Below are 27,491 nucleotides of genomic sequence, written 5' to 3' on the forward strand. Positions count from 1 at the left end.
TATCCATTCCCTTTACACTCCCTTGGCAACTTGACAGAGCTTTGGCTGTTGAATCTAAATGTAAAGGATGGTATTTACTAAATTAGCTTTAATCAAGTATTGACCGTGATGTTGATAATGAAGATGCCCTATTTTTTTTACTTTATAGAAGATATTTCATGCAATGAATGTAGAGAGGTTCCAGTAACACATAAGTAATTTTGTGTGTTTTAGGTCTCGACTGCAAGATTGCAGAATGTGAAAACATTTTTAGATCGGCGTGTAAACATTCCTACCTTATATTAGCATCATATGGATTTTATGATCGGGTCTCACATTTGATATTTGCACGATGCATCTTGTTTGATGTTTTTACTCAGTTCGAACAAGACACACACACAAGAACGAGATATTCCCTTCCAAAAGCATGATGTCTGCTCATGATGACTGATATTTAAAGTGAAAACAAATCTAAAGTATAGCTGCAAGCAGCGATGCGGGTACCTCCGCAAAATGGCAAAATATTGTAAACATTGTACACCGTAGAAGTTCGAGACTTGGACAGCAAGAGAGCAAACCAACTTCATGTTTGGCCAACAGCAATAGGCTGAACGGGGATTTGAACTCATGAGCATAAGGTAAAAAGTCAGTCTCTCTAGCCTCTCTAATTAGTAAGGGCTGAGTATAAACTTTTCATAGGATATTGAAACTCTTCTTGAGTTGATCTCTTTCCAGACTCTCAGTCAATGCACAACTAACAAGTCATGTGGACAACCGGGCTAAGGCAGACCTCATATTTGGCTCCTTGCAAGAATAGCCTGTGACAGTATAGCAGCCGACTCTGGTCCGATTAAACTACACAACATACACAATCAGGGTGACCAACAAGATTATATTAACTAACCAACAATAACATTACAAACATCTAACTGAACGAACACAACAGCTGAAATCCCTCCACGGCTTTTGTAACCAAACTATTTTCCACAAGTCTTTGCGTTTTTGGACATGCCGCACTGCATGCTGGCTGACGCTGATTATCTATCTGTGCTCCGACAGCGTAATATGAGTATTAGTTTTTTGTCAGCTTTGGAACAAAGGTTAAGAAACGGTTGACATTTCAAAGTGAAATTGCATGTAATTGCACATGGTATTTCAGAATGATGTCTGCCTGTTTAACTAAACAAGTAATCAAAATGACAGGCCAAAAGACTGTGCCTGGATTTGAACCTGTTACCTTGTGCTTTGCAGCACAACGATTCAACCTATTGAGCTACCTGCAAAGCTGAGAAAGTCTGGTCAGTTTCTGTATAAAAAAAGAAAGCTGTTTCTCCTGTAGCGTGGATTGGTCAATTCGGCCAAAGTTTAAACAGCTGTAATTCAATGATCTTTTGACATATCAAGGTGAAATCGCGCATGGTACTTCAGAACGATGTCATCCTACCTACGCCCTTATACTCTGCAGGTCACCGTTCCAGATTGTTGAGCTATTCTCAGTGTTAACTATTGGCATGTTCAGTTACTGTACAAAAAAAGCTGTTTGTCCAATGGTGAGCATTGTCAGATTTGGTCCAAGTTCAAACAGCTGTAATTCAGTCATATTTTGACATACCAAGGTGAAATTGTGTACAGTACGTCAGAGTGATGTCACCTTAAAGCCTATTAGGTTTGAAAAACGTCATTCAAAATGACATTTGATTTAGTGACACAAACATATTGAGTTAATGTGGACATTTACATAAATACACCCCTTTCAGCCATTTTGTACTTGATTCAGTTGCCTTAAGTAACATTTTTAAATACGTCAATGATACATATATGTACCAAATTTCAAGTCAATTAGACCATTGGTTCAAGAGAAGAGGAATTTTGAATGTTTTCCCAAATGATCACTGTACAGGAAAATCCATCATGGCGGACCTTATGGGTCCTTGAGGCTTTTTTGTTCCTCATCAAAAATTAGGCATGCCCACCAAGTTTCAGAAGAATTGGAGCAACGGGGTGGAAATGCAATCACTCTGAAAAGTGGACATTTGGGCGTGGCCTGTGGCGCCCCCTATTGTCTGATGTGGGCCAGTCTGTGTTTGGGCTGTAGTTGTGGCATGTTGTATCAATATGCCAAATTTCAAAACTTTTTACCAATGTGTTCATGAGATAAACTACAAGAATAATAATAAATATAGCTGCAAGCAGCGATGCGGGTTCCTCCGCAAAATATTATAAACATGTACACTTTAGAAGATCGAGAGTTGGACAACAAAAGAGCAAAACTACTTAACGTTTGGCCAACAACCAGCTGAATGGGGATTTGAACTCATGAGCATAAGGTTACCAGTCAGTCTCTCTATCCTCTCTGCTACACACCAACTGTTGAGATTATATGAATAGAAAGGGGAGAGTATTAGCTTTGGTCAGCTTTGGGATAAAGGTTAAGAAACAGTTGACATTTCAGGTGAAATTGCATGAAATTGTGCATGGTATTTCAGAATGATGTCATCCTATTGAACTAAACAGATAATCAAAATGATGACAGGCCAAAAGATAATGACTGGATTCCAACCTACTACCTTATACTTTACAGGTCACCATCCCAGCCCATTGAGCTATTCTCAGTGTTGAATATTGTCATGTTCAGTTACTGTATTAAAAAGTAAGCTGTTTCTCCTGTGGTAAGCGTTGTTAGATTCAGCCAAAGTTGAAACTGCTTGTACATTTCCTATGAAAATAGGACAACGGGATGACTGGGTCGCTGCTGTAAAGAATAACTTATAGTTTTTTTTAAAGTTTGTTTGGAGTGCCATAACTTGTGATGGAAGGGAATTTAAAATCATGCCTAGCATCAGTGGGGATGTGTCCTGGCTTGGGTTACTGAAATAAATTTGTGCAACAGACAAGGGATCCACCTGAACACTCAATTTACTTCATTAGAGATAACCATTAGCGTTATCTCTACCATGCGTAGACTACAAGTAACTAGGTACTGTGGTGAACCTGACTTGTTTTGCAGTGGTTTACATAGTCACGCTAAATAGATGATTAGAGTGTTTAGATGGGCTCAACTAAACACGCATTGCTATGTTTTACAACCGGAGGATTTATCTGAAGACTAGAAACTGTTTTGTCAGAATAGAAAATAAAAAACTATGCCTCTGACTGGTTGTGAACCTACAACCCTTTGCTTACCGCCACAACATCTCAGCCAATTGAGCCATTCCCAGGCATGGAATACACAAAGTTCAATAACTGGATAATTAAAAAAAGCTGTTTCTCCAATGGCGAGCATTGGCAGATTTGGTCCAAGTTCAAACAGCTGTAATTCAGTCATATTTTGACATATCAAGGTGAAACTTTGCATGGTACTTCAGAGGCATGTCACCTTAAAGCTTATTAGGTTTGAACCATCCTTCAAAAATACATTTGATTTAGTGACACAAACATATTGAGGAAATGTGGACATTTACATAAATACACCCATTTCAGCCATTTTGTACTTGATTCAATTGCCTTAAGTAACGTTTTTAAATACGTCAATGATACATATCTGTACCAAATTTCAAGTCAATTTCACCTTTGGAATTGAGGAATTTTGAAGGTTTTCCCAAATTATCACAGTAAAGGAAAATCCATCATGGCGGACCTTATGGGTCATGAAAAATGAGGCATGCACACCAAGTTTCAGAAGAATTGGAGCAATGGGGTGGAAATGCCATCACTTTGAAAATGGGACTTTTAGGCGTGGCCTGTGGCGCCCACTATGGTCCAATGTGGCCCATATTTGGTGTGGGGGTACCCACTTGGATGTAGTATCAATGTGCCAAATTAGAACATTTATGACCAGGGACTTTTTGAGATATTGGGGCGCAAGGAGAAGAAAAATAATAATAAGAATACCAATAATAACAATAGGTTCCCTCCTACCGGAGGAACCTAATAAGAAGAATACCAAAAATTACAATAGGGTCCTCCTGACGTAGGAACCCTAATAATAATAATAATACCAACAATTACAATAGGGTCCTCCTGACGGAGGAACCCTTATAAAGCAGCAATTAAGGGGCCAAGCTCAAAAAAGGCTGAAAGAGGATCTAAACAAGCAAGGCAAAACAAATCAAAATACATTATTTGGGGGAAAATTGCATCATACTTTTTGGCGACCCTGCGCTATGCCAATTTTTTTTGTTAACATATCTGTACAAATACAGAGACATAACAAACAGGGCAAATCAGTTTGTCCTCCATCTTGAAACTGAAAGCTAGAAATGTTTACCATCGTTGCTACGTTACGATAAACAAGAAAACAATCCGATCGGCCATCGCTAGCGAAAATCGCTCCTCATTTGCATAAAGTTGAGAAAATCTCAATTGTAATTGCTTGGATCGCATTGCGTCGCTACCCACAATGCACCACGCAAGTGATTTGCCTGGCTCCAATGAAAATGAATGGAAAGGCTTGCATCGCGTCGCGGAGTGGACATGCACCGTCAAGTGTTAGACATCGACTGCGGCTGCATGAAACGACCGGCGAGAGTTGCCGCTTGCAGTCGGGGCAATAAAGTCAGACATTCCTGCTTTTCTTGGTTTGTTGCAATGATGTTAGTAATGGGCAATCAAGCGCTGTTTGCTTTATCACTGACAAACTGCATGGTCGCATATGTAATTGTTTTCTACGGTGGCACAACACAACAACATTAGCGAAGCAAACAAAAGTTGAAAACACAACAACATTAACACAAAACACAACGACATTAACACAACAGCATTAGGCGAGAACACCGCAGCATTAGTCGAGAACACCGCAGCATTAGCTGAGAACACCGTAGCATTAGCCCAAAACACAACAACATTTACAGAAACGCTGCATTTCAAGTTGCTCACAATGGAAGTGTGAAGGCATCTGTACTCTACTATACCTGTCTTGGAGGTTTGCTATCAAACATAACGCAGTACAACTTCGCTGAAACTAAGAAAGGGTGTGTATTTTGTAAAACATAAGATTATAATTAAAATATAATAAAACCAACTTACATTGTTGTATTTAAGTGGAATTATTTCAAATTGACCGGCTGTCAACAAGTTTGTTTTTATTTTGGTGGGAACCCAACTAATTCCCCTTTGCACTGCCCCTAGTGGTCTGGAGAACTTTTTGTGAGCAACTTGAAATGCAGAGTTTCTGCAAATGTTGTTGTGTTTTAAGCTAATGCTGGGGCCTGTTCCATAAAGGCTGCTCAAAAAAGCTAGACCTAAAGTCCTAAACCAGACTTGAATAAGTTTAATTAGTCAAGCGGGGCTAAAGCGGTTCCATAAAGGCCAATTTCAGCTCACGCAATCCTACTAATTCAAGTCAGATTTAATTGCGTGCACCCAATTCTTAAACAGCCCGAGAGGTAAAACATGGATCATACAATCCACCATGGCAAATGCAATGCACATGGCCACGTGACTTCTTCCAGAAAGAACGTTCCCTTTAAATCGTGTACAATGACAGCTCCCTCATCCACCGCTTCAATAATTTAAAAAAATGACACGCCATGATTGACGTCATGAACGATGGCCTACATAGGAGGACCTTTTAGACCTTTACTTTGTTGATTAAAAAACACCCTCTAAACTCATCTTAATCGAATTTTTTGACATTGTTTAAAATAAATAGCCTACTATTAATCAATATGACTAAATGTAAAATGTAAATATCAAGTACATGTTTTTTGTGTCGGGGAAACGGTGGGTGTATCGTTCGTTTTGCAATTGCAGGCTACTGTTAACAATTATATTGCTATGATAATTATACTTGGATAATTTAGATCAGAATCTGAATCAGAATCAGAATGGGATTTATTCACCATGAAAGTTTGCACAGACAAGGAATTTGCTTTGGTAGGAAGGTGCATACAGTAAACATATAGGAATCTTAAATTTAAATATGTGGTCTAACTGTACTAAGGATACATAAACTAACAGTACTAAGTGGAATACAATTAAAATAAAATAGAATATACAATAAAGTAGAATATAAGTTGCCAATTTACAATATAAAATACAATATAAAATACAAATATTACAGGAGTTGAGTGTAGTGCAAAAAGTTTTTTAGGACATTCAGTCAGTGTGAGCTTTGGCCTTGTTGAGGAGGCCAACAGCGGAAGGGAAAGCTTGAGATATAGGCCTATGGCTGTTGCCTAAACATTTGAAATCACAAACTAACATCCATACATTTAACGGCTATAGTGTGTAGCCTATCAAAGCATTGTTCATCATTGTTTAATGCATTAGGCTAAATGTAGCTATATGCTATTTACGTTTATTTTCTATCAATGTTGAACATATTGAACTGATGAGAAGAAGAAAATGAGAATATAAGTGGTAAATCATCGTTTTCCCGTAAGGGTCAGTGTTACAGGACCTCTGCTTAAGCACCAATTCAGGCAAAGCCTGACAGTTGGTCTGACCCTGACCAGACTAGTTTCGCAGCCTAAGTTGCCATAGTAACTGAGTTCGAATTACGTTGAGCTAGCTTTATGGAACCGAATGAACTACAAATGAGTCCGACTAACTGACAAAAGTCTGGCTTATTCGGTAAACTCGCTTTATGGAACTCTGCTGTGTTCTCTGCTAATGCTGCTGTGTTATCGGCTAATGCATTGTGTTCTCGGCTGATGTTGGTGGTGTGAACCAATGCTGTTGCGTTGTCACTTAATGTTGTGCTGTTGTAAGTAGTTTGTTTTTTGAAATGCAGCGTCTTTATAAATGTTTCGTTTTTGTTAATGTTGTGTTGTGTGTTTATGTTGTTGTGTTTTCAACTTTTGTTTGCTTCGCTAATGTTGTGTTGTGCACCCGTGGGCCACCGTAGTTTTCGCATTAGAATTGCACAAACCAGTGCACTGAAATTTGTCATTTTATATATTGTTCTATGTTAAACTCTCTCTCCAATCTGCAGATTGATAATACAACCAAAACTCAACTAAATGTAGTAATTCCGTTGGTGAAGAGCCAGACTAAAACACTTTCTTTAACAATAGTGGGCTATAGAAGTCTGTCAATAAAGGCAAATATTTAATTTAATCGTAGGCTATTGTTTGCTCCGGATTTGAGCATTGGCGAAACTGAACGTGTCAGAATAAATACAAAACGCGCTTCAACGTTGTCGTGTGTGAGTCTGGCCAATCATTAAATAGCTGGTGTCATTAGAACCCGTGCAGTTGCTTTCCAGAAAATGCACTCGGCAACACAAGTCAACTTCAAGTCAGCCAGCTGCTGCCGAATGTGGGCGCTGCGTGAAGTGGAACGCACCTAATGATACCTCATTTTTGAAAATTGGTCATAGGCCTACGGTTTAAAGGTTACGTGTGCAACGGACCTCCAACTTTGACCCATTGGTGGCGCTAGTGCTAACGTGGTAGACATACAACCTGGTGACAAGGAGTGTTTTCTAGCCTATGGGTTGCCAAAGACTCCCATGGCAGAATAATAATAATAATAGCCTAATAATGATAACACTACGCTTAATAAATGCAATAATAAAACTAACAAAAACAAGCTTTGCTGCTAAGCCCCTAATCAAATTGCTTCATTTTAAGTGGAGAAATTGTGTATAGGCTATCAGTGTTACGCTTGAGGATGGATGGTGTAGGCTAGCCTATTTCTAGATAATTTCATTATTCAATGTTAACGTTTGTATGCAACAATAGTGTGTCATTTGGATGCATACTTTCGTCGTTTTGTATTTTGAGAGAAAAGAGAAACAAGTGCGTAGCTCGCCCTATACGCAACACTTTTTTTTCGCTCAAGCGCTGATGCGCGCTCACGAGCGTATTGCTCGTCCCACACAGACGGTCAGGTGCGAGGTTGTTTTCGTCGCTGGCACCACACTTAAAGACAAGGCAGTGACGTTGCATGTTTTGCCACATTTGTTAAACATCCCATCCTTTGAAGATAATGTAGAAAAGCACTGATAAAGTTAAAGCCCCACCTCCATCTTTATCAACCGTTATAACTCAGATTAGCTTTGATGGTGGCGATAATAATGCAAATAGAAAGTTGTTTTTGTTATTTTTTATCGACAAAACCCAACATTTAATCCAAAGGCATTCGCATGTTTCCCCCCCAATAACCTGGCCACTCCCCAATTTAAGTATTTTCCAACTAATTGTGACTGTTAAATAGATATCATAACGCCTAATGGAAGATCTGCGCAACTATGCGTATACGCTCACCCGACAGTCTGCAAAAGTAGCATGTTCTGACAGTGCCAATTGCTAATTAAGCCCCATCAAAGAACTATTAGGCTACTTGTCATGTCAAATTCTAGGTAATGTTCTCGTTCAGGCATTCAACCAGGCGCTCTGCATGAAAACAAATGGGGCGTGATGTTTTGAAGTGCAGTCCAGCTGTATGATGGTGGCTCATCGGCTAAAACAGAACATCTAAATCAGATCTGGGTGGATAAAAAGGCCACATTTGTAGTTGTTTAGTTCTACTTTACATTATAGCCTAACCTGCGCCACACAAACTGGAATGCGGACATTGCCGAAGATAAACCCATGGCACAAAAATCTTGAGAGTGAAGCGCATTTTTCATATAGCCTCGATCAGGCTACAAAACATCATCAATACAATCCAGAAATATCCAATCAAAAGACATCTGACATCTAAGCATACGAAACATAATTCACATGTAGGCTATCAACAATCGAATAGATTAGAAAAGGGTAAAAAAAAAACTTTACTCACGTTGTAAAACGACCAAATTCTACTCCAGAGCGAAGGTGAAATAAACATGAACTTTCGGGTGAATATTCTTCCTTCGGTGCTTTATTTTATGGCAGGTGCAATCACGAAATGACATGTCCCGTCCGCTGAGCACGCATCCAAGAGCGCCGGGGCCGCCCCTGCCCACAGCTCTGGTCCTCTGTGTTGCAGGAGTAAGACCACTACGTGTTTGCAGATTATTGCGTAGATTGTCTCTCTTTTTCATCAGCCCAGGAAACACTCCGTCTCTCCGTCCCTGCTATTTCATTATATCATGTCCATCATGTGACACACTGAGGCCTCTGTTAATGGAAACTTAAAGGGACCTCCCACGTGATCCGAACCATTGCGCACTCACCAGGACACGGAGAAATCCGATGCAACGCCGGGATCGGTGAAGCGTCAAGAATCATGAATGGGTAGAAAATGACTTGACAGAAAGCGGTTCCGACTTTTTCTTCCGTATGTTTGGTAGCCTATGTATCACTCTACAGAGTATTTATACCTAATCCATCCGAAAAAAAATTGACGAGACTGGTCACTGGTCAGGACAGTATTAAAGAAGGCTTTAGCCATTTCCCCATGTTCAATGAGGTCATGAATAGGCCTATGATATCATTTATGATGACGCACGGATGAGCTGTGCCAGAGCAGTAGACAGGGTAAAGGACATACGACTACAATTAACTGTTGACAAAATAGCAGCCACTTAGCCTAACTAGTCGTCTATAAAATCTAAGTGATACAAGTGATCAAAGAACTAAAGTTAACATAGGCCTAGCTAACTGGCAGCAAATATACCATTAAACAATAGCCTAAATATAGCACACAATGTAGGCTACAACAACATATGTAATGGAAGTCATGTTACATTTTAATTTAATAAGTGACACCTGCACCCTTGTGGTAAGTTCACAATTCTTGCATGACAACTCACACAAAATTGCTTACCCATTCAACCTGAGCAGTCTTTACCACAAATAGACTCTGCCACTGCCAAACGAATGAAATCATAAACCAGTTCACCTCTGACATCATAAGCTTCCAGACAATCCACTTGAAAATTGCATTTGACATACATCTTTAGAAAGAAATTGAGAGGAATAAAGCTTGCGTTCAAGACCAAAGTTCTTACAGTTAATAACATAGACAGTGTAAGGATTTTAGTATTGTATCCTACCCCCCAGCCCTCGCCACCCCTCCCTTTCCCTCAGTTGTATGGTGTCATTGATTGGACCGCCCCACACAGCCAACTAGGACCGTGTGAACATACCAGAGGTCCGGGTGTTCTGTTGCTCACAGACCCCCCGTAGTGTGCATTACAGAGGATTACAACTTTGACAACAAAAGACACCTCTCCTCAACCTTGGCTGGGCTCAAGTCCTCTTCTCTTCTAGTCTATTCCATGTCTGCTTGGGGATGGCCAGTGGAGTAACAAACCAGGAAAAAACTATAATCTCAACAAATATAATTTAAAATACACATTACACTGAATGTATTAAACATTTAATGTTAGGATACACAAACATGCAGGGGACGAAGTGAGAGAGTGAGAAAGGGAGAGAGGAGAAATTCTGTTGATAACTGGAACTTGGAAGACATTACTGGAAGTGTCCTGACTACTTTCGAAGACACTTAGTCACCAACATGAGTCATGACGCCTATTAGAAACAATGTGACACCATATTGTGGACCATGCAGGGGGATGAGTTCATTATGAGGAAATCATTATCCAACATGCCCCAGCCCAGGCAAAAAATACTAATAAAATGGCCAATGACAACATACTTGTAATGGGAGCTGAATGGATGCTGTGTAAGTTACCACTAGGGAAATAGTATTTTTGTTGCTTGAGTTTCAGTAGCCTATTTGTCATTTATCCTGTAGGCTACCTCCCATACAACTCATTAGCTCTATACAATGTCAATGGCCCAAAACAATTGTTTTATGCCAAATCACTCTGGCGAAGACACTTATGTAACGATACATGTATTTTATATGTCACATTATATGTATATACAAAATGTGTAAGAATAATTGTCGTTTCAGTGTGTAAAGCTTTTTAGAGTACGGTCTCTTTAAAACTTGTCACTGTCAGTCTCAGGCCTTGGTCGTCTGACTGTTCGCTTGTTATTTTGTGCAACAAAATGGCTGTCGTTCCTGAGAACAGAGTCCTCTCCTTCAGCGTTTTTAAATGGAGTTCTTACTCTTCTACGTATTTGCCAGAGTGAGTAGTGCACATAAAAACAAACACGTTCAATGTATTCGTTTCCGTGGTGGCCTTGTCTTTTGTGGCCATAATACACCGGAATAATCTTTCTTTGGCCTACCTGACAGTGAGCCAACTGACCCATCATCGTTCGTTAGATAGCTAGCACTAGCATTTCACACTACTAACACGTTACAGAGCTATTTGTTGATAACACCCAATTGTTAGGTCGGTCGCTAGCTTGTAAACATTGTTTGCTAAATTGGCTTGCAAATACTTTAGTACATTACAATGACTTACAATTCAATTATTATTTGGTTAATGTTAGCTAGCTAGCTAACTTGGTAAAGCTGGCCTTCTTAAGTTACTAACTAGTCAGTAAAGTTAGCGAACTAGTTGCTTGCATACGAGTTGACAAATGCTGTTGTTGCTTTAGCAGTCAGTGGCATTCACTGCTATGTAGGTTATGTATATTGTGTGATGCATTTGACCAGACCAAAAAACGTAAAGTTAGCTAGTGTGGCTAGACAATGTTCGCTTGCCTTGTGCATCAGTGGTGGGTCCAGCTCACTCAGCAAAGTTACGTTTGCTACAAACTAGGGTATTCAATGTGGCAACGTCGGCTAGTGTGTTACGTGGGGGTTACGTTTGCTGAAATGTTTAATGCTTATTCGCCACGTATTCCCTTTCTCCCTCTCTGCAGAAACATCTTGGTAGACAAACCCAATGACCAGTCTTCCAGATGGTCGTCGGAAAGCAACTACCCGCCACAAGTAATGTGCCACGCCCACCTCATAGAAACTTGTCGCTAAATCAAATCCCATGGCACAATCCATCGTCTGTCAGCATCACAGCTAAACTCGGATAATACAGAAACGTTCGTGCTTTACTTTTTGTATATAAAGTCAGAGTATCATAAATAAATAGTCCTCTAAAAAAAACATATTCATTTAGTAAACTAGGCCCATTTATGCCACACATGCCATTTATAGGTAGCCTGGCTGCCAGCCCAATTTAGCCAAGAGGCATTTGTTTTACGATTTTGGTTGAAACGCCCCATACTCACTACGCCCAACGTAGTTATCAGACTCGTATTCTGACTAGAATTATGAGTATGACAACGTCAGGCTAATTTATAGGTACTGACTAATGTAAAACAATTACTCACATTTCACCTAGTAACTTGCTTATGAACCAAGCTCAATAAGTAATTTATCTGTGTTGGCTCTTCAACCCTGTTTTAGTGCACCACAGAGGGATCCACACACCGCTAAGAAGCTACAGTATCAGTTTCTAAAAGAACCAATTTAGGACAGGACATTAATCTTCTGAAACAGATTCTGTGGGAATATAAAACAATATGTCTAACTGTTACAGATGTCTGTCATGCTTTGTCAGTTGGAAGTCTTATAACTCATGTCTTATGCAATCTTATTACCTGACACTTGCCACCTGACAAAGCATGATGGATCATGCTTTGTCGGATCATGACGGATCATGCTTTGTCATGTCATGGGTATTTGGCAGCTGGGCCCAAAAAAGACAATGTATTTAAAATATGGCTTGTTTCTAAGTATGAAATACTTACAGCTATGAAACTCTATTAAAGGATCCATAAGTCAGCGTATTGCAGTTATAAGACTGCTTTGACTCAGGCATAATGGATCTGCCAATGGATTGATTCTGGAAATGTAGAACTGTCTCTCTCTTTCTCCCCCCCCCCTCTCTAACACTAATTATCTCTCTAATTCTATTATTTCCTTTAGTACTTGATTCTAAAAATGGAGAGGCCAGCGATAGTCCAGAGCATCACATTTGGAAAGTATGAGAAGACTCACGTCTGCAACCTGAAGAAGTTCAAGGTGTTTGGTGGCATGAGTGAAGAGAACATGACAGAGCTCCTATCCAGGTGAGGGTATAGAGCCAACATATCACAAGGTGCTATGTTACTGATTACCTAGAACAGGGGTTCCCAAACATTTCAGCCCACAATCCCTAAAATAATGGTGCCAGTGACTCGCAACCCCCACATGGCTAAAATAGGCTATTTCTAATTGTTTTAAAATGTTCCTAAATTTCTGGAAATCATCTCGCGACCCCCCCTCGCTGTCTTGCGACCCCCGGGGGGTCCCGACCCCTACTTCGGGAATCACTGACCTAGAACATGTTTTATTATTATAATAATAAATTTTTATTGTTGCAATTTCCTTACCATTTCCCTTCACTCAGCGTAATGTAATGTTTTGGTTCTCGCAATTGAACGTTGTAATGGAAACCTTGTGGGAAATGAACTGATGTCATCTTTTGACATCATCCTTCTTCCTGTCCTCCGCAGCGGCCTTAAGAATGACTACAACAAGGAGACGTTCACCTTGAAGCACAAGATTGATGAGCAGATGTTTCCCTGCAGATTTGTCAAAATAGGTGAGGACGAATGAGCCCCTCGGTCAAGTGGGAGTCCTGCTTGACATAAGTGGAGGGCTGAAGGTCAGCATCACTGTTCAGCTAGAATTTTTTCTTTTTCTCTCTCATCTCTTTTTCCATCTCTTATTTATATCTCTTTCTTCTTTTTCCATATCTAAATCTCTTGTTTTCTTTCTATCTTATGTGTCTGGTTTGCTCTCTCTTTGTCTTGTTCTGTCTGTCTTGTTCTCTCTGTCTTGTTCTCCCATTGTTTCTCTCTTTACCTCTCTCTGCCACCTCTCAGTGCCTCTGATGTCCTGGGGCCCCAGCTTCAACTTCAGTATCTGGTACATAGAGCTGCACGGCATCGAGGACCCGGAGATGGTGCAGCCCTGCCTTAACTGGTACAGCAAGGTAGGCCTGCATCCCACCCACAGCAACACACACGCCGTAGGGTTAGCATTAGTTCAAGTTCAAGCCTTTTATTGTCAGATACACAGAACAACACTGTCAGACTGGGCACTGAAATTCTTAAGACAAGACACCGCATAGCAACCTGACATAACATATAAGTACTCTGAACATAGATTACACTTATGATAAGCACAAATATAATAAACCTCCTAAATATACACAATAATAAACAATATAGTATGCTAAACCTATAATACACATAATAATCTATACTAACCTTATAAACATATACTAACCGTTATTATCCTCACCAACATTATTCATAACATCTTTTAGGTTTCACTTAGTTCTGTACATTTTGTGTTTGCAAAGTTTACTGCTTCAGCTGTTGTGGTGTTGCTTCATATTGTTTCTTGATTGTGCAGAGTGATCAGAAGTATTTAAAAAAATGTTTTGCCTTTTTTTGGGAAACTCTATATCTCACAGTTTCAGGGCCCTAGCCATGGTAAAATGACCAGCTAACATTAAGTCATATCATCAGCACATAGGAAAGTGTGAACAAATTCTAGTCATGTGAAATCACTCGATCATTCTAATAGGGCTGTCCCCACTCAGTCGACTAGTCGATTTTCTGGTCGATATGCTCTTGGTCGACTTAAGATTTTTTTAGTCAAGTTGCCGTATGGCAGTGTGAGATCTGATTCCCGCTTGTGTCACCATTGCCAAAGTACAAACTCTGCCATAGCCTATTTTGTTGGTGTTATTAGGCAAAATGGCATATAAATCTGTGGTATGACAGCATTTCATTTACAGTACATTTACATTTACATTTACAAAGTACCGGGTGACTCAAAAAACATTGAATGCAAACTCTGCCAACAACGGTTTATTTTTCATAGTTCAACATTGAATATGATGTAGCCTACCCCTGAAAACCATAAGTTGGCCTACTTTGCTCATGCTTACATGCGCTGGGTTGAAAAAATGAATATGCCTATTATAAGAATCACATCCAAATCGAATGACATTATCTTCTCCGGCCAATCTTCTCTGTTGCACCGTTCCTCACTCGGCTTCTACGTAAGTTTGCATGCTGCACTTTTTCAGGCAGTGAATAGCAGACTGATTTGCATGTTAAACAAACAATATTTTTGATTTGTAGTACATTGGTTATTATTTATTATCTATTACAATCAGGCATTTTGTATTGTATCGGCATTTGGTAACAACAGGACTGGTGACAGGACGCTTATTATTAGTAATAGCTTATTTTATAGCGGCTGAATCTGGAATGTCCAGCAGGTACATTGAGTCAGATCGAGAAAATGTTTGTACATTTATGTTTGTCTAGTTGTCAATCTCCCTTCTTACGTATGTATTTCTTTCATATTATCTCTTAAAACAGTGAGGTAAAACATCACCTAAATGGTTTGATGAAAAACATTGTGACATTTATAAAAAAAAAAAAAAAAAAAAAAATTTCGATAAGTTGATTTTCAGAAGTGCTTAGTCGAGTCTTGGTCGACCAAAGAAAATCTTAGTCGGGGACAGGCCTACATTCTAATTGTACAAGAGGAGATTAATTGCTATAAAAGGAGAGATTATTTGCATATATTTAATGTTTTTGTCAATAAAAGCCCCTCCCACCCATGTTCCAGTAGTACAGAGAACAGGAGGCTATCCGCCTGTGCCTGAAGCACTTCCGGCAGCACAATTACACAGAGGCCTTTGAGTCGCTACAGAAGAAGACCCGCATTGCTCTGGAGCACCCCATGCTCACGCACCTGCACGACCGCCTAGTCCTCCAGGGGGACTTTGATGCCTGCGAGGAGCTCATTGACAAAGCTGTGACAGGTGACCCCCCACAAACACACACAAACACCCGAAGCCTTGGTATCAGAGGTACATTCCATACAGTGTTGTAGGGATTTAAATTACCACAATGCACGCACAACACCATCGACGGCTCCTCGACCTAACCTCCAGCGCTTATCTTAGAATTTTGTTGCAGCAGCCTATGTTTGCGCCGTGCTCGTGAGACACTAAATAACCACGATCCTCGTTTTGTAAGGACGATTTTAGCGTTGGGTTACTAGAAAATAGTGGTAGCAATTTTTTATATATTATTTTAAGAGTAAATAGGTAAACTAGAGAGGGTACCATTTCTGGGGAAACTGTAGGGGTCTGCTCCCTCTGCAGCAGGTTTAGAAAAGAACAAAACCAGCTCTGCTCAGTTTTTGCCACTGCTGAAAAGTGTTGAGAATTAAAATGACTCCTGAGCTATGTGTGTCTGATTAATAAAAAAAAAAAAAAAAATAGGAAACTCTTACTTTGTGTTTTTACACGTGTTATATCTGAAGGAATATTTTAGCTTCAGTTTGTTAGCTTGAATGAATATACTAAATGTCCTATTATGATGACAAATATTGATCACACAATAACATCATCCCTCAGGGCTCCAGACTAATTTTTTCCCTTGGTTGCAATGGTGCGCCTAACTTTTTTATTTAGGTACACCAGCACAAAATTTAGGTGCACCCAAATTTTTCCTTGTTGCCAGAATTTTAAGGTCACCTTTTTATCACGCTCCATATACATTCATATATATTATGTAAATGATCTGCCACAAAATTCACACTGCCTTCAATTTTACATCAGTGTCGAAATGCGACCTGTGTTCTACATGCTCAACCTAGAAAACCAAATGTCTATTAATGGATATAACGTGATCTAACAAGACGTGTTCATAATGTAATAAATAAAAGCTTGAGAAGTGTCTAAAATATACTTTATTGAACATTTGCCTTTGAAAGGGGCATTTTCATAGAACCAAAGGCTACAAGACGTTTCCATCAGATGTAAGTGGGGGTGAAACAGTCACTGAGGACCTTTATTGTCCCACAAAAGCAGTCTGGCTTGATGACACAATCAAAAAAAGAATAATGGGTGTGTTTAACAAAAGCTTCTGAAGGCAAGGCTAATATTATTTAAATATACAGCGACGCGATGCAAGCAACAACATGTTTTCATTTTCTATGGAGCCAGGCGAATTGCTTGCGTGGTGCATTGTAGGTAGCGACGCAACGCAACAGTTGAGATTTTCTCAACTTTATGCAAATGAGGAGCGATTTTCGCTAGCGATGGCCAATCGGAGTGTTTTCTTGTTTCTCGAAACGTAGCAACCATGGTAAACATTTCTAGCTTTCTAGGTTTCAAGGTGAAGGAGAAACTAATCGTTTGTGTGGCTGCTTACCCAGTCCTGTAAGATACATAGCTGTATTTGTACAGAGGTGTTAACAATAAAAAAACGATGCATGGCGCAAGGTTGCCGAAGTTGTTGGTGCTTGTACTTTCTAATTCAGTCTAGTGACATTACGTAACTTCGTTCTGTAGTAGCTAGCTAGCTAGCTAGCCCGGCTGGAACTCACTATCGTATCGACAGATTCCTGTAGCAGAGACTGAGGAATATAGTAAAACGTTTTTTACACATGTCAACGGACTGGACTGGGTAAGCAGCCACACAAACGATTAGTTTCTCCTCCACCTTGAAACCTAGGAAGCTAGATGTTAAGATAGATGTTAAGCTACATGTTGTCGCTTGCACCGCGTAGCTACAGTGGACACGCACTGTTAATCGCATCCGTACAAATTTTGGTCGCATATGCAACCAAATTGGTCGCACTCTAGAGCCCTGATCCCTTCTTAAATTGTGCTACGAGCAAGCTAGCTGCTTTTGCTAGCCAAACTTCACTGAGGGGATTGTTTGAAAGTGCCAGAAATGAAAAATGTTTCTTTTGACATAGAATTTAGGCTGTGACATTGAAGACAGCGACGCACCACACAAGCTTGAGTTTAAATACATTTATTTAATGTTACATTACTTACTGTACATGCAAGTCTTGAATTGCTTAAATGTTTGATGCTGCTAGTACACCACGGCATGATATGATACTTGCTGTGCAACAGTCTTACTAGTAGGGAGGACAAATGTTCTGCTCTCAATGTAATCACAACGGAGGGTCAACAAATGCAAAATTGAACATATTGCTCATTTAAAATTGCGATAAAAAACACAATTGTGAGATTTAATGTACAATACCTTGTACGCTGATATTATTAGTACATTTACTTTCGAAAACAGTAATACATTTTTGTTTGATGACTGAGTCGTTAGCGTAATTAGCCTCTGTTGAACGACATATACATAGCGGCCTGTGATACATCAGTTTTCAATTGTTAAAATAATAAACATGCCTCACAAATCGATGAACCTTTTATGATTTATTATGACATTATATTACCAGTAAACATTTCATGGGTAGAATTGTCCTTATATACCTGTAGTTTTAAATCAGTGTAGCTCACTATAATGCTGTATGCGGTTTAGAAAAACTTGGAATTCTACTGCTGTTTAGGAAGCCAAACGGCGACATAAAAATCTTGGCACTCCCCTTACAAAAATCTAAATTCCCAGATTAGTTTTTCAATTGGTGAATCAACCTGTCACTCAAATTAGAGCCAATCCCTGTGTGAATACCATCCCGTATGTGGCACAGAAGTTTTCCCATTTTAAGAGGTCTGTAATTGGCTGAGAGTACTTTGAGCCATTGCCTACTAACCTGAACTTCAATGCCACAGCCTCAATTTGATGTCATTGTGTTCTTGAAGGTCTCCTCTACAGGACTGTAAAAACAGCGAACATTTCCCAGCTGGGGGATTTTTTATGATCGAGCTTATGTCCTAGGAGTGCCCATGTTTTAGAGCTACATTTTGAGTGCAAACAAACTCCCCATCGCTCTATCCAGCTAGTTAGCTTGCCACGAGCATTCCTCTCCCTGCTTCACTAACACAATATGGACAGATGTGCCTTGTTTTCGTTCATTTAATCGGATCGACCTCAAAATACGTTAACATATAGTGGAAACATACATCTACGAATGTGTGGTCTCAAATATACATAAAGATAAACATTTTTAAATTCCAACGCGTTCAAACAGTCCCCTCAGTAAAGGTTGGCTAGCAAGTTACAGCAGCAACCTGGCCTTGTGACAGGTGTGGGGAGGGGCGCAAAGGGCAAACTTAATAGTGGTATCTTGCTTCCAACTCATTTTTTAGACAACCCATTCATTGTAGCAGATAAACATCTAAAAACATGCAAGCTAGTAGTAGAACCGAAAACTATACGATTGAGAAAGGTTGATATAAAAGGAGTATAAGAGAAGCTGACAAAGCTGAATGATTATTTCATTTGTTTGATTTGCAAGGCAACTAAACATCTCTCTATGGGAAAATGTAAATCTCATGTAATGAGATCCAAAATTACTGAAGAGCTCTGGCAGGAGTGCAATGCTTTGATAATGGTTTACTACATCAGAACTTGATGACTAACTCGTTGTATTAGATCGAGTACAACATTTAAATTAAAGAAGCCAATGACAAAAGGCTCTCACAAACAAGCTAGAAGTGGGTAGTAGCTTACTTGTGCTTTCCAATCAGAATCTAGTATTGATTGCTGTTACCAAGACTTGTCCTTCTTAAAAAGCATCAAACTCCAGTCTGCTGTTTTTATACCTTGGTTCTATGAGAAGCCTTTAAAAAACATGTAAGTCACATTCACTGTTGACCATTCTCCTTAGAAGTTGAGGCAAACTGACCATCCACATCCTCAAAAACCAAAGTGGCATCCATGGGCTCATAACTGCTCATCCGTAAATGTAATTGTGTTTCCTCTGTGTATATGTAAAAACCACTATGATTTCCCACACTGACAATAAGACTTATGTTTGTCTAACATAAGTCTTAAAATAACTTTGATCAGTGCATCAAGCACAGGGTTTTTCCTGCATAGAGAATCTTTTGGCGCGCGCCAAAGCTGTTTTCCCGAGCGCCAATGAAAAAAAAAAAAAAACCTGTGTTCATCATCACGCGTGCAATGCATGTCAGCGAATATGTTCTCAATAGTATGTTTCAAGTAAGCTACAGCCAAACCCTTGTTCTGTTTTGATCATTAGTAATCGAGTTAATAAGCGTGTCTTCTTGTCTGATCAATAAGCAACTGTGAGGTGCGAGAATGGACAGAGTGGCCACTCAACTGTCGTTCCGCTGCGAGGGCCAGCCCGACGTGCACGAATACACCTGTACAAATGCAAATGAAATTTCCACTCAAAATCCTGGCAGAAGTTTGATTTACGATTTCAACAGCCTCCATTGGTGTTCTTAACCTGGAATGATAATAGTGCAGTGTTTCCTCTAAGGCAAAATGTCTGCCGCCACGGTATCAGAATTAGAGCTGTACAAAATATTAGGCCGTCTATCAGCAGTGATTGTTAGAGTGCATGTTGGAGAATTGCACGGACACGCGCTTCACACCGCAGTTGAGGGGGGGGTTTAAAACACCTGGGAATAAATTCAATCGATTAGAAAAAAAAAGAAAAAAAAAGAATATGTATATACATTTTTTTGGGGGGGAGCACCGAAGACCCATTTTGACCCAGGAAAAACTCTGCAAGCATCTTACTGACAGTGTGGGAAATGTTTACAGTACCATTTACATGTAGACAGGGTGAAATGTATTGTGCTATATGTAACGGAGTTAGAACCGTGAAACTTGCTCCTCAGGTATGTAACAGGCCACCCGCGTCAACAAAGAGCTAGCTTTTCTTTGGTGTAGTTGGTAGTGTCACGCTTGGCAAGTTGGAGGTTGTGCGTTCGAGCCCAGTGAGTAGCAAACCAGCTTTGTTGTGACGGCGCATGGCTATAGCTGTTACATACCCGTCACATATAACATGTATAGTAGGCCCACATAATGATGTAATTAGTATGTGGATACAAGAAAGTATGTATGTAGTACGTAATAAGATGGCTTAACAAAATAAGTCAAGTTGTGACCATCCTTGTCTTCTGGCTCATAGAAACGGCAAGAAGACTGGACAGTTTCATGGTTTGCAGATGAGCAGTACTAACACTACAAATGTTGTTCAGATGTATGAGGATGTAGTTGATTGGTTTGCCTCGAAGATGTACAACTCAACAGTGACAGTCACTAGTTTTCTTTTTGAAAGGCTTCTCAGAACAATGGCAACAAAAATGGAGACTGGAGGGTTGGATGCTTTTCAAGCAGGAACAGTCTTGGTATGGCCATCAGAATAGACACTGACTGGAAAGCACAAATATACTACTATAACTAGAGCTTGTTTGTGGGAGCAGAGATCATTTTGTCATTCTCCTTTTTTAATTCAACCTAATCAACACTATGAAGTAGGCTTGTTTTGTCCTTGGCTAATGCATGGACCAGGGGCATCGTTTGATCCTTTTTACTGGGGCACATTGCACCGTCACTTCAGGAGACGTCTGTACAGGATTGTGAAAGCGACATTATCAGCGGTTGAGCCTACATGTGAAAATGTGTTATGCCAAAGCAGTATCCCAATTAAAGCAGTTAAACCGAAAACTCAAACCGATGCCCACAGAATTCCATGTCAGCACGCTCTTCTGAGCTTACCAAATAGCCACTGCAGCAAGCACACAGAAGTTCAGGTGTCGGATCTGGCACACAAGTCAGAATTGAGGTAGGCTAAGAAAACATTACAAAACTAAATAAAGTTTCTAAATGATAGGCCTACCGATCATCTTATTTTGACTAAACCAGAAAAACAATATTACATGAAGCTCAAAAGTATTTGTGCTCAAATACTGCGAAAAAATGCGAAAAAAATGTATGCGCTCGCATTTACTATTGATGTCCCTGCTAAAGCTGATATCAAACTTGCGTATCTCACTGTAAGTCTGACCTTCATTACTCGTCGGGAAAAAACACAATACAGCGCACACAGCATTAAGTCCTACATGAAATTGTGTTGGTCACAAAATAGCACTATTTGAGCCAGCCCTTGAGGCACTATTCACGTTAATTGTGCATAAGGTAATTGTGCATAATGACGTTGGGTTGGTACATATTGTAAGCCTACAGATTGACCGGTCATTCTGCATAACACTATAACATATAGGTTCTCAAAAGCTTTGGTTTTCTGCAAAAAATTAAGTTCTGGTGTAGGTCTTCCTTTGCTGATTAACTCCAACTTCTCATTAAAAGTGAACCTAGAAAACGGCGCATAACAAATGTAAAACTATGTCCACCTCACTACCGGGAACAGTGCCGCCGCTCCCATAACACGCACTACGCGCTGTGCGTAGGGCACCAAGTACTGAGGGGGCACCAAAAAATTGCCAACTGAAAAATCATCATAATTATAATACCCATATTATTTCAGTAGGCCTATATAAATATTACGCACCTTTTAGGCATGTATATCACAAAACAGGCAAAACAAGAGATATATTTAATTGCTCAAAAAACGTTACGATGGTGCCCACCCCCCACCCCACAAAAAAAATTTTTTTAGTATAGTGTATACACACTCAACTTTCCAAGCTCGCCGTGGGTGCCCTTTCCTATCTCAGTGGCCTGACAAACTTTGACAGTAGGCTAGGTAAACTTTTCGAAAATGGCCTCAAAAAGACAACAGGAGTCAGGGGCAGAAAATGAAATAAACTGCGAGATGATGCCCGTGCATCACTTTCAGGTAAGTCCGTGTTTTATTATTGTTAAATACGGGAAATGTGCTGCTAACTTATAGTTAGCCTATGCATACACCTCGAACTAGCTGACGTTATTGCTAATTTTAGCAAACTCAAATATGTTAGGTGCAAACAAAATTTAGATTTTACTGTTAAACATGATCTATACATTTGAAATAACTGACGCCAGCTGTATGTTACTTTACTGTACATTCTATGATGCTTTTATATTCGATTGATCAAATAGTTTTTAAATTAGTAATAAAGGTGGAGAGCTCCTTGGCTGCATGCTTTCAGTTTTAAATGTTTTTTAATTAATTTGGAAAACCATGCTAAGAAACGTAAGGGTGGGGCTGAAAATTTAAGAGACAAAAATACATCGTCTTCACTAGACAAGTTTTTAATAGTGCTGTCAAACGATTAAAATATTTAATCGCGATTAATCGCATTAATGTCATAGTTAACTCGCGATTAATCACAATTAATCGCACATTTTTATCTATTCTAAATGTCCCTGATTTCTTTTTGTCCCTATCTTTTTTCAAATGTTAATGCTCTTATCAACATAGAAAAGTGGTTCGGATTGCTTTGTGCAAATATTTTTTTTATTGAAAACAACATTGCAATCGCCTGGCTTTGACAAGGGGGCAGAGAATTCGCATCAGCTGTGTGCTTGGCCATCAAGTGGTATTTCAGACTGGACGTGCTGCTCAGTTTACAACGACAAAACACACAGATCACTGGTCTTGTCAATAGAACCATTTGGCAACTTTTTAAAAGCAAACTTTCCATATAGAATCTTATTGGCATCCATTTCGGCATCTCGCTCTCGTCATCCACTCAAAACGTAACGTTAGCCTACTACCAGAGAATGTCTAATATCCGTAAACGGGCTCTGCTACTACTCTTTAGCCAGCTCGCAAGCCAAACGAGTGTTTGGCGTGCCTGTTGTTTTGTTTCCGGTCTAGCTAGATCCGGTGTGGTGTTGTAGTTTTTCTAACGTCGGTAGTTGTTGCAACAGCATGTGAAAAAAACTACAAAGTTTGCTAGGCCAAAAAGAGCGTTAATCGCGCGATAAAATAATTGACGCCGTTAATTTGGGTTTGCGTTAACGCCGTTAATAACGCGTTAAACTGACAGCACTAGTTTTTAACAATTGAAAAACGGCTGTTTATTTTACATATTTTGTTTATGCTACAAAAACTATTATGCACTCAAATAAATGCCCCAAAATTTCGCTCGCGCACATTGGACACTCGCATTAACTCCGTAACTAGCATCATATCAAACACAGAATGTGCACGCATTAACAGGGCAGCTGTGGTGGTTTGGGGGGGGGGGGGGGAATCATAAAGGAATTAAGCGTAGGGCACCAAAATGGGCACTGACGTCAGTCCGGTGGCCTGCCTTTTTTGGCTCTGGTCTGTATCTTTGTCACGCCGCAGTACATTGTTGTGAGCTAAGACTGTTCATGTGACCTGATTGATTCTATAGGTTCTGTTCATGGTAAATGATAGTGCTATTGAACAGAGGTGACACATACACCTCAATTCCCTTGAGGCTCAGTGCTGTCACACCATAGGCGTATTGAACCGATTAGGTAATGTGAGGGATAAACTGACGTTCAGAACTAGCCTGACGTTGTCATACTCATAATTCTAGTCAGAATATGAGTCTGAGAACTCTCCGTTGGGCTTTGACTACAGGGCGTGTTTCAAACGAGCCTGGAAAACAAATGCCTCTTTGCTCAATTGGATAGACCTACAACCAATCAGAGCAACGTAATATGTTGTTTGTTCAAATGAATTCAACTTAAGCGCTCTTTTGTGACGTGGGTGATTACGTTACTGTTGATCATCTGTCCATCATCATATAAAGCCCGGCTTGGCAATTTCATTGGTACGCCCAGATTCTGGTTTTCTGTAGTTGTTACCCAACTTCCCAACCAAATTTTTTTGTGGGTGGGGAGAAGTTGGGCTGGCAGCCAGGCTAGTTCAGAACACCAAATACCTGAAAATAAGGGATTTGTTGCCCTAGATATTGGAGTATTTGATTAAATGTGAGTGTGTGTGTTTGGAGTGTTTGACCATGTCTTTTACTGTCCTTGTGTAGACGGTTTGTTTAACCAGTACATCAGCCAGCAGGAGTACAAGCCTAGGTGGAGCCAGATCATCCCCAAATGTAACAAAGGTATAAGCACCAACCAAGAAACCAGCCAAGACGACATGAACAGTGAGACAAATTTATTTCAAAGCAAGGAATTCTACTTTCTTTCTTAATGATGCTTTCTGCAGTACACCTGTGCCCCCACTCCATAGGAAAGTTGATGTTTTTGCCTTCTGTCCTCCCCGTGTTATTCCCTCAACAAAAAAATCCCCGACATCCTACCGCTTTTTTTCCTCTCTTTCTACCATTGTGTTCCTGTCTTTGTGTCTCTAGGTGACGGGGATGATAACAGGCCAGGGATGAGGGGGGGGCATCAGATGGTCATCGATGTTCAGACAGGTGAGGAGGCTTTCAGAATGACTACATTCACATGCACAGAATATTCCGGATATTGCCCTTATTCCGAAAGAGACATTATTCCTACTCATCTGTTTACATGGCTAATGAAAATAATTATTCCACTAATATTACCGTTTACATGCAGCCGTTGATACTCGGAATAACTGGTCAGGGCTCGACAATAACGATGGCCCGGGGCCAGTAAAAAGTAACGTCGGGACAGTTAAACTAGCAACTCACTGTCCCGATCGGGCCACTGCAAAGCGTTGATTGAAATGCAGATGCCCATCGTGTTATTGCACGACTTATGACAACGGCATATCACGTAATTAAGATGGACCAGCAGTTCGCCTCATTCCCCCGGGCTATTGAACTGCAGCAGAAGAATGGTGTCGACTTGGGTACTCAGTATCATACTGATGAAATGCTATGGAAGCTTTTATAAATTAGCATTGAAAGACCAGAGGATTTACAGTTTCAGCCAAACAGAGTTGTGCAGAGATGGCTGTCAGCAGGGGAGAGAGCACGTCATGTTTGAGGTTAAAAGTTAATTGTTTTGCTGACTATTATTTTAATTTTTTTTATCATTAGAAATGTGATTTCATTTTTTTTTCTTTTTTAACATTAAACATGTTAACAGAATAACAACTTATAAGTCTTTGGTTTTGTTGTAACAATGATAAATTACAGTTTTTGAAGGGGGGGCTGAAAAATTGTCTTGGGGCCAGTGGCAAAAAATGTTAATGTTGAGCCCTGCTGTTTGATAGTTTTATTTGATGTGTTGTAAACTGTGGTGAAAACCCCAATTGAGAGACACATTTGATCTCCACTAATGCACTGTGAGTGTGTACATGTCCAAATAATGCTCCTAAAACCCTGAATAATATCGGCATATCCCACGTGTTATTTGGAAAATGCTACAGAATAATCAAATAATATCAGAATAATGTAATATGCTGCTTACATGACTGTTTAACAGTTTGAATATTGGAATGTTTAGAATAATAGTGGAATATTAGTGTGCCTGTAAACATACTTAATGACACAGAATATTTTAGCAACTCCAACCAAATAAGGGCAATTCTCAAAAATAATTTCCTTGATTTAAAAGTAATAAATTAACGACAGGGGAACTAAAAAATGGCATGCTCTATTGGGCTGTTTTTATGGGCATTTATTAATGTTTTGGTGGGGTTTCCCCCTCTCATTCAGTCCTGAAGACAAAGGCTTTCATTTTCTGTGTTTGTGTGTGAGAGATCAAGTGTGTGCATGTTGTGTGAGAGAGAGCTGTAAGAAGCCCCAACATCTCTCAGGCCGTACACATTGAGGTCTGTGTCCAGTGCATTCTAATGACCCAGGGTAACCTGACATCCTAGAGTGAACCCCACCACCCATCCCAAACACTTAAGCACCATTGTCGTCTAGGAATGGGGAATAGAAACAGAACATTGCGCAGTCAACCGGTTTAACAAATATAAGAACCACAGTTGTTTGCCCCCATTGTCCCTGCAGAGACGGTGTACCTGTTCGGGGGCTGGGATGGCACACAGGACCTTGCTGACTTCTGGGCTTACAGCGTCCAGGAGAACCAGTGGGCATGCATCTCCAGAGACACAGAGAAAGAGGTGAGGTACCAAATGATTGAAAACCAGGACTTTCCCAGTGCATAGTAATGACAGATAATTCAGTCACGGCTGGTCTGAATTTGCTCATGATACGCTGGCCTCGTCTTTTTGTCTGGGTCCTAGAGCGGCCCGAGCGCTCGCTCCTGCCACAAGATGTGCATCGACTCCCAGCGCAGGCAGATCTACACGTTGGGCCGCTACCTGGACTCGAGCGTGCGGAACAGCAAGTCCTTGAAGAGCGACTTTTACCGCTACGACATCGACGCCAACACCTGGACACTCCTCAGCGAGGACACGTCAGCCGACGGAGGGCCCAAGCTTGTTTTTGACCACCAGGTAACCCCCCCCACACTCACTCACACATACACACAGACACACACTACCTTTCCCATAACTACAAGCCCCCCCCCCCCATCCCTCCCCACACACACCCACATGAACACCAAACATACTCGGGATAATCTGGAACGTGATCTAGTCTGTAGCCTCACAGGTAGGTCAGTGTGCTTGTTTGAAGACATGGAAGGTTCATGACATACCTTCCTGCGATCCACCTTTTTAAGTTCAAGTGAAAACATTTGTTCAGGGCCTTCCCACTAGGCCTGCAACTACCCCTTTTTTTTTTTTTTACAAAATGTATACAATTATTCCAAATTGACAATATTAACACAAATAACAGACTTAAATGTATGCTTTACATGACGTACGTCATATATGACGACACAAATCACATTTGCTTGTTTTTTTATTTATTAAGTGCGCAAAAAAATTGTTTTTGTTTTAAATCATAAGAAATAAAAAACATTTCAAACTCAAATGAGTGTTTGCACAATATATTAAATTGCTTTAACAAGTCACAGACTGCAGTCTTTGGAGGTAGTCACAAATTTGAAAGCTAATCGTTTTCTAACATGCAAAATGTAGGCAAAGAACTGCAATCTTTGTCAGTTCCAAGAGCATTAGCATTGTCCAGGGGTAGGCAACCCTGGTCCTAGAGAGCCGCTGTCCTGCATGTTTTAGATGTTTCCCTGCAC

The 27,491-nt window shown here is 40.1% G+C and overlaps 2 protein-coding genes across 4 annotated transcripts in view; one reads left to right on the forward strand and one right to left on the reverse strand.

Annotated features, from left to right (window-relative positions):
• The window catches only part of LOC146276901 (testis-specific gene 13 protein-like), a 75,572-nt gene extending 66,557 nt beyond the window's left edge, over positions 1-9,015 (reverse strand). Inside the window, exon 1 of the mRNA XM_084701262.1 lies at positions 8,707-9,015. The gene's annotated coding sequence lies outside the window, so the exon portion shown is untranslated. The remainder of the gene's footprint in view (positions 1-8,706) is intronic.
• A 1,821-nt stretch (positions 9,016-10,836) lies between these two features.
• The window catches only part of mkln1 (muskelin 1, intracellular mediator containing kelch motifs), a 33,266-nt gene continuing 16,611 nt past the window's right edge, over positions 10,837-27,491 (forward strand). For 2 of the 3 annotated variants that reach the window (XM_084701095.1, XM_084701097.1), the window contains exons 1-10: positions 10,837-10,951; positions 11,637-11,706; positions 12,700-12,842; positions 13,269-13,357; positions 13,641-13,750; positions 15,412-15,604; positions 24,440-24,559; positions 24,767-24,832; positions 26,345-26,457; positions 26,581-26,793. In XM_084701095.1, coding sequence (XP_084557221.1) covers positions 10,872-10,951; positions 11,637-11,706; positions 12,700-12,842; positions 13,269-13,357; positions 13,641-13,750; positions 15,412-15,604; positions 24,440-24,559; positions 24,767-24,832; positions 26,345-26,457; positions 26,581-26,793 — 1,197 coding nt within the window. In that variant the 5' untranslated portion in view covers positions 10,837-10,871. The remainder of the gene's footprint in view (positions 10,952-11,636; positions 11,707-12,699; positions 12,843-13,268; positions 13,358-13,640; positions 13,751-15,411; positions 15,605-24,439; positions 24,560-24,766; positions 24,833-26,344; positions 26,458-26,580; positions 26,794-27,491) is intronic. The other variant, XM_084701096.1, reaches the window with a different exon arrangement.

The sequence above is a fragment of the Hypomesus nipponensis genome, chromosome 7 (genome assembly GCF_054491055.1).
Source record: "Hypomesus nipponensis isolate SF chromosome 7, ASM5449105v1, whole genome shotgun sequence".
Lineage (NCBI taxonomy): Eukaryota > Metazoa > Chordata > Actinopteri > Osmeriformes > Osmeridae > Hypomesus > Hypomesus nipponensis.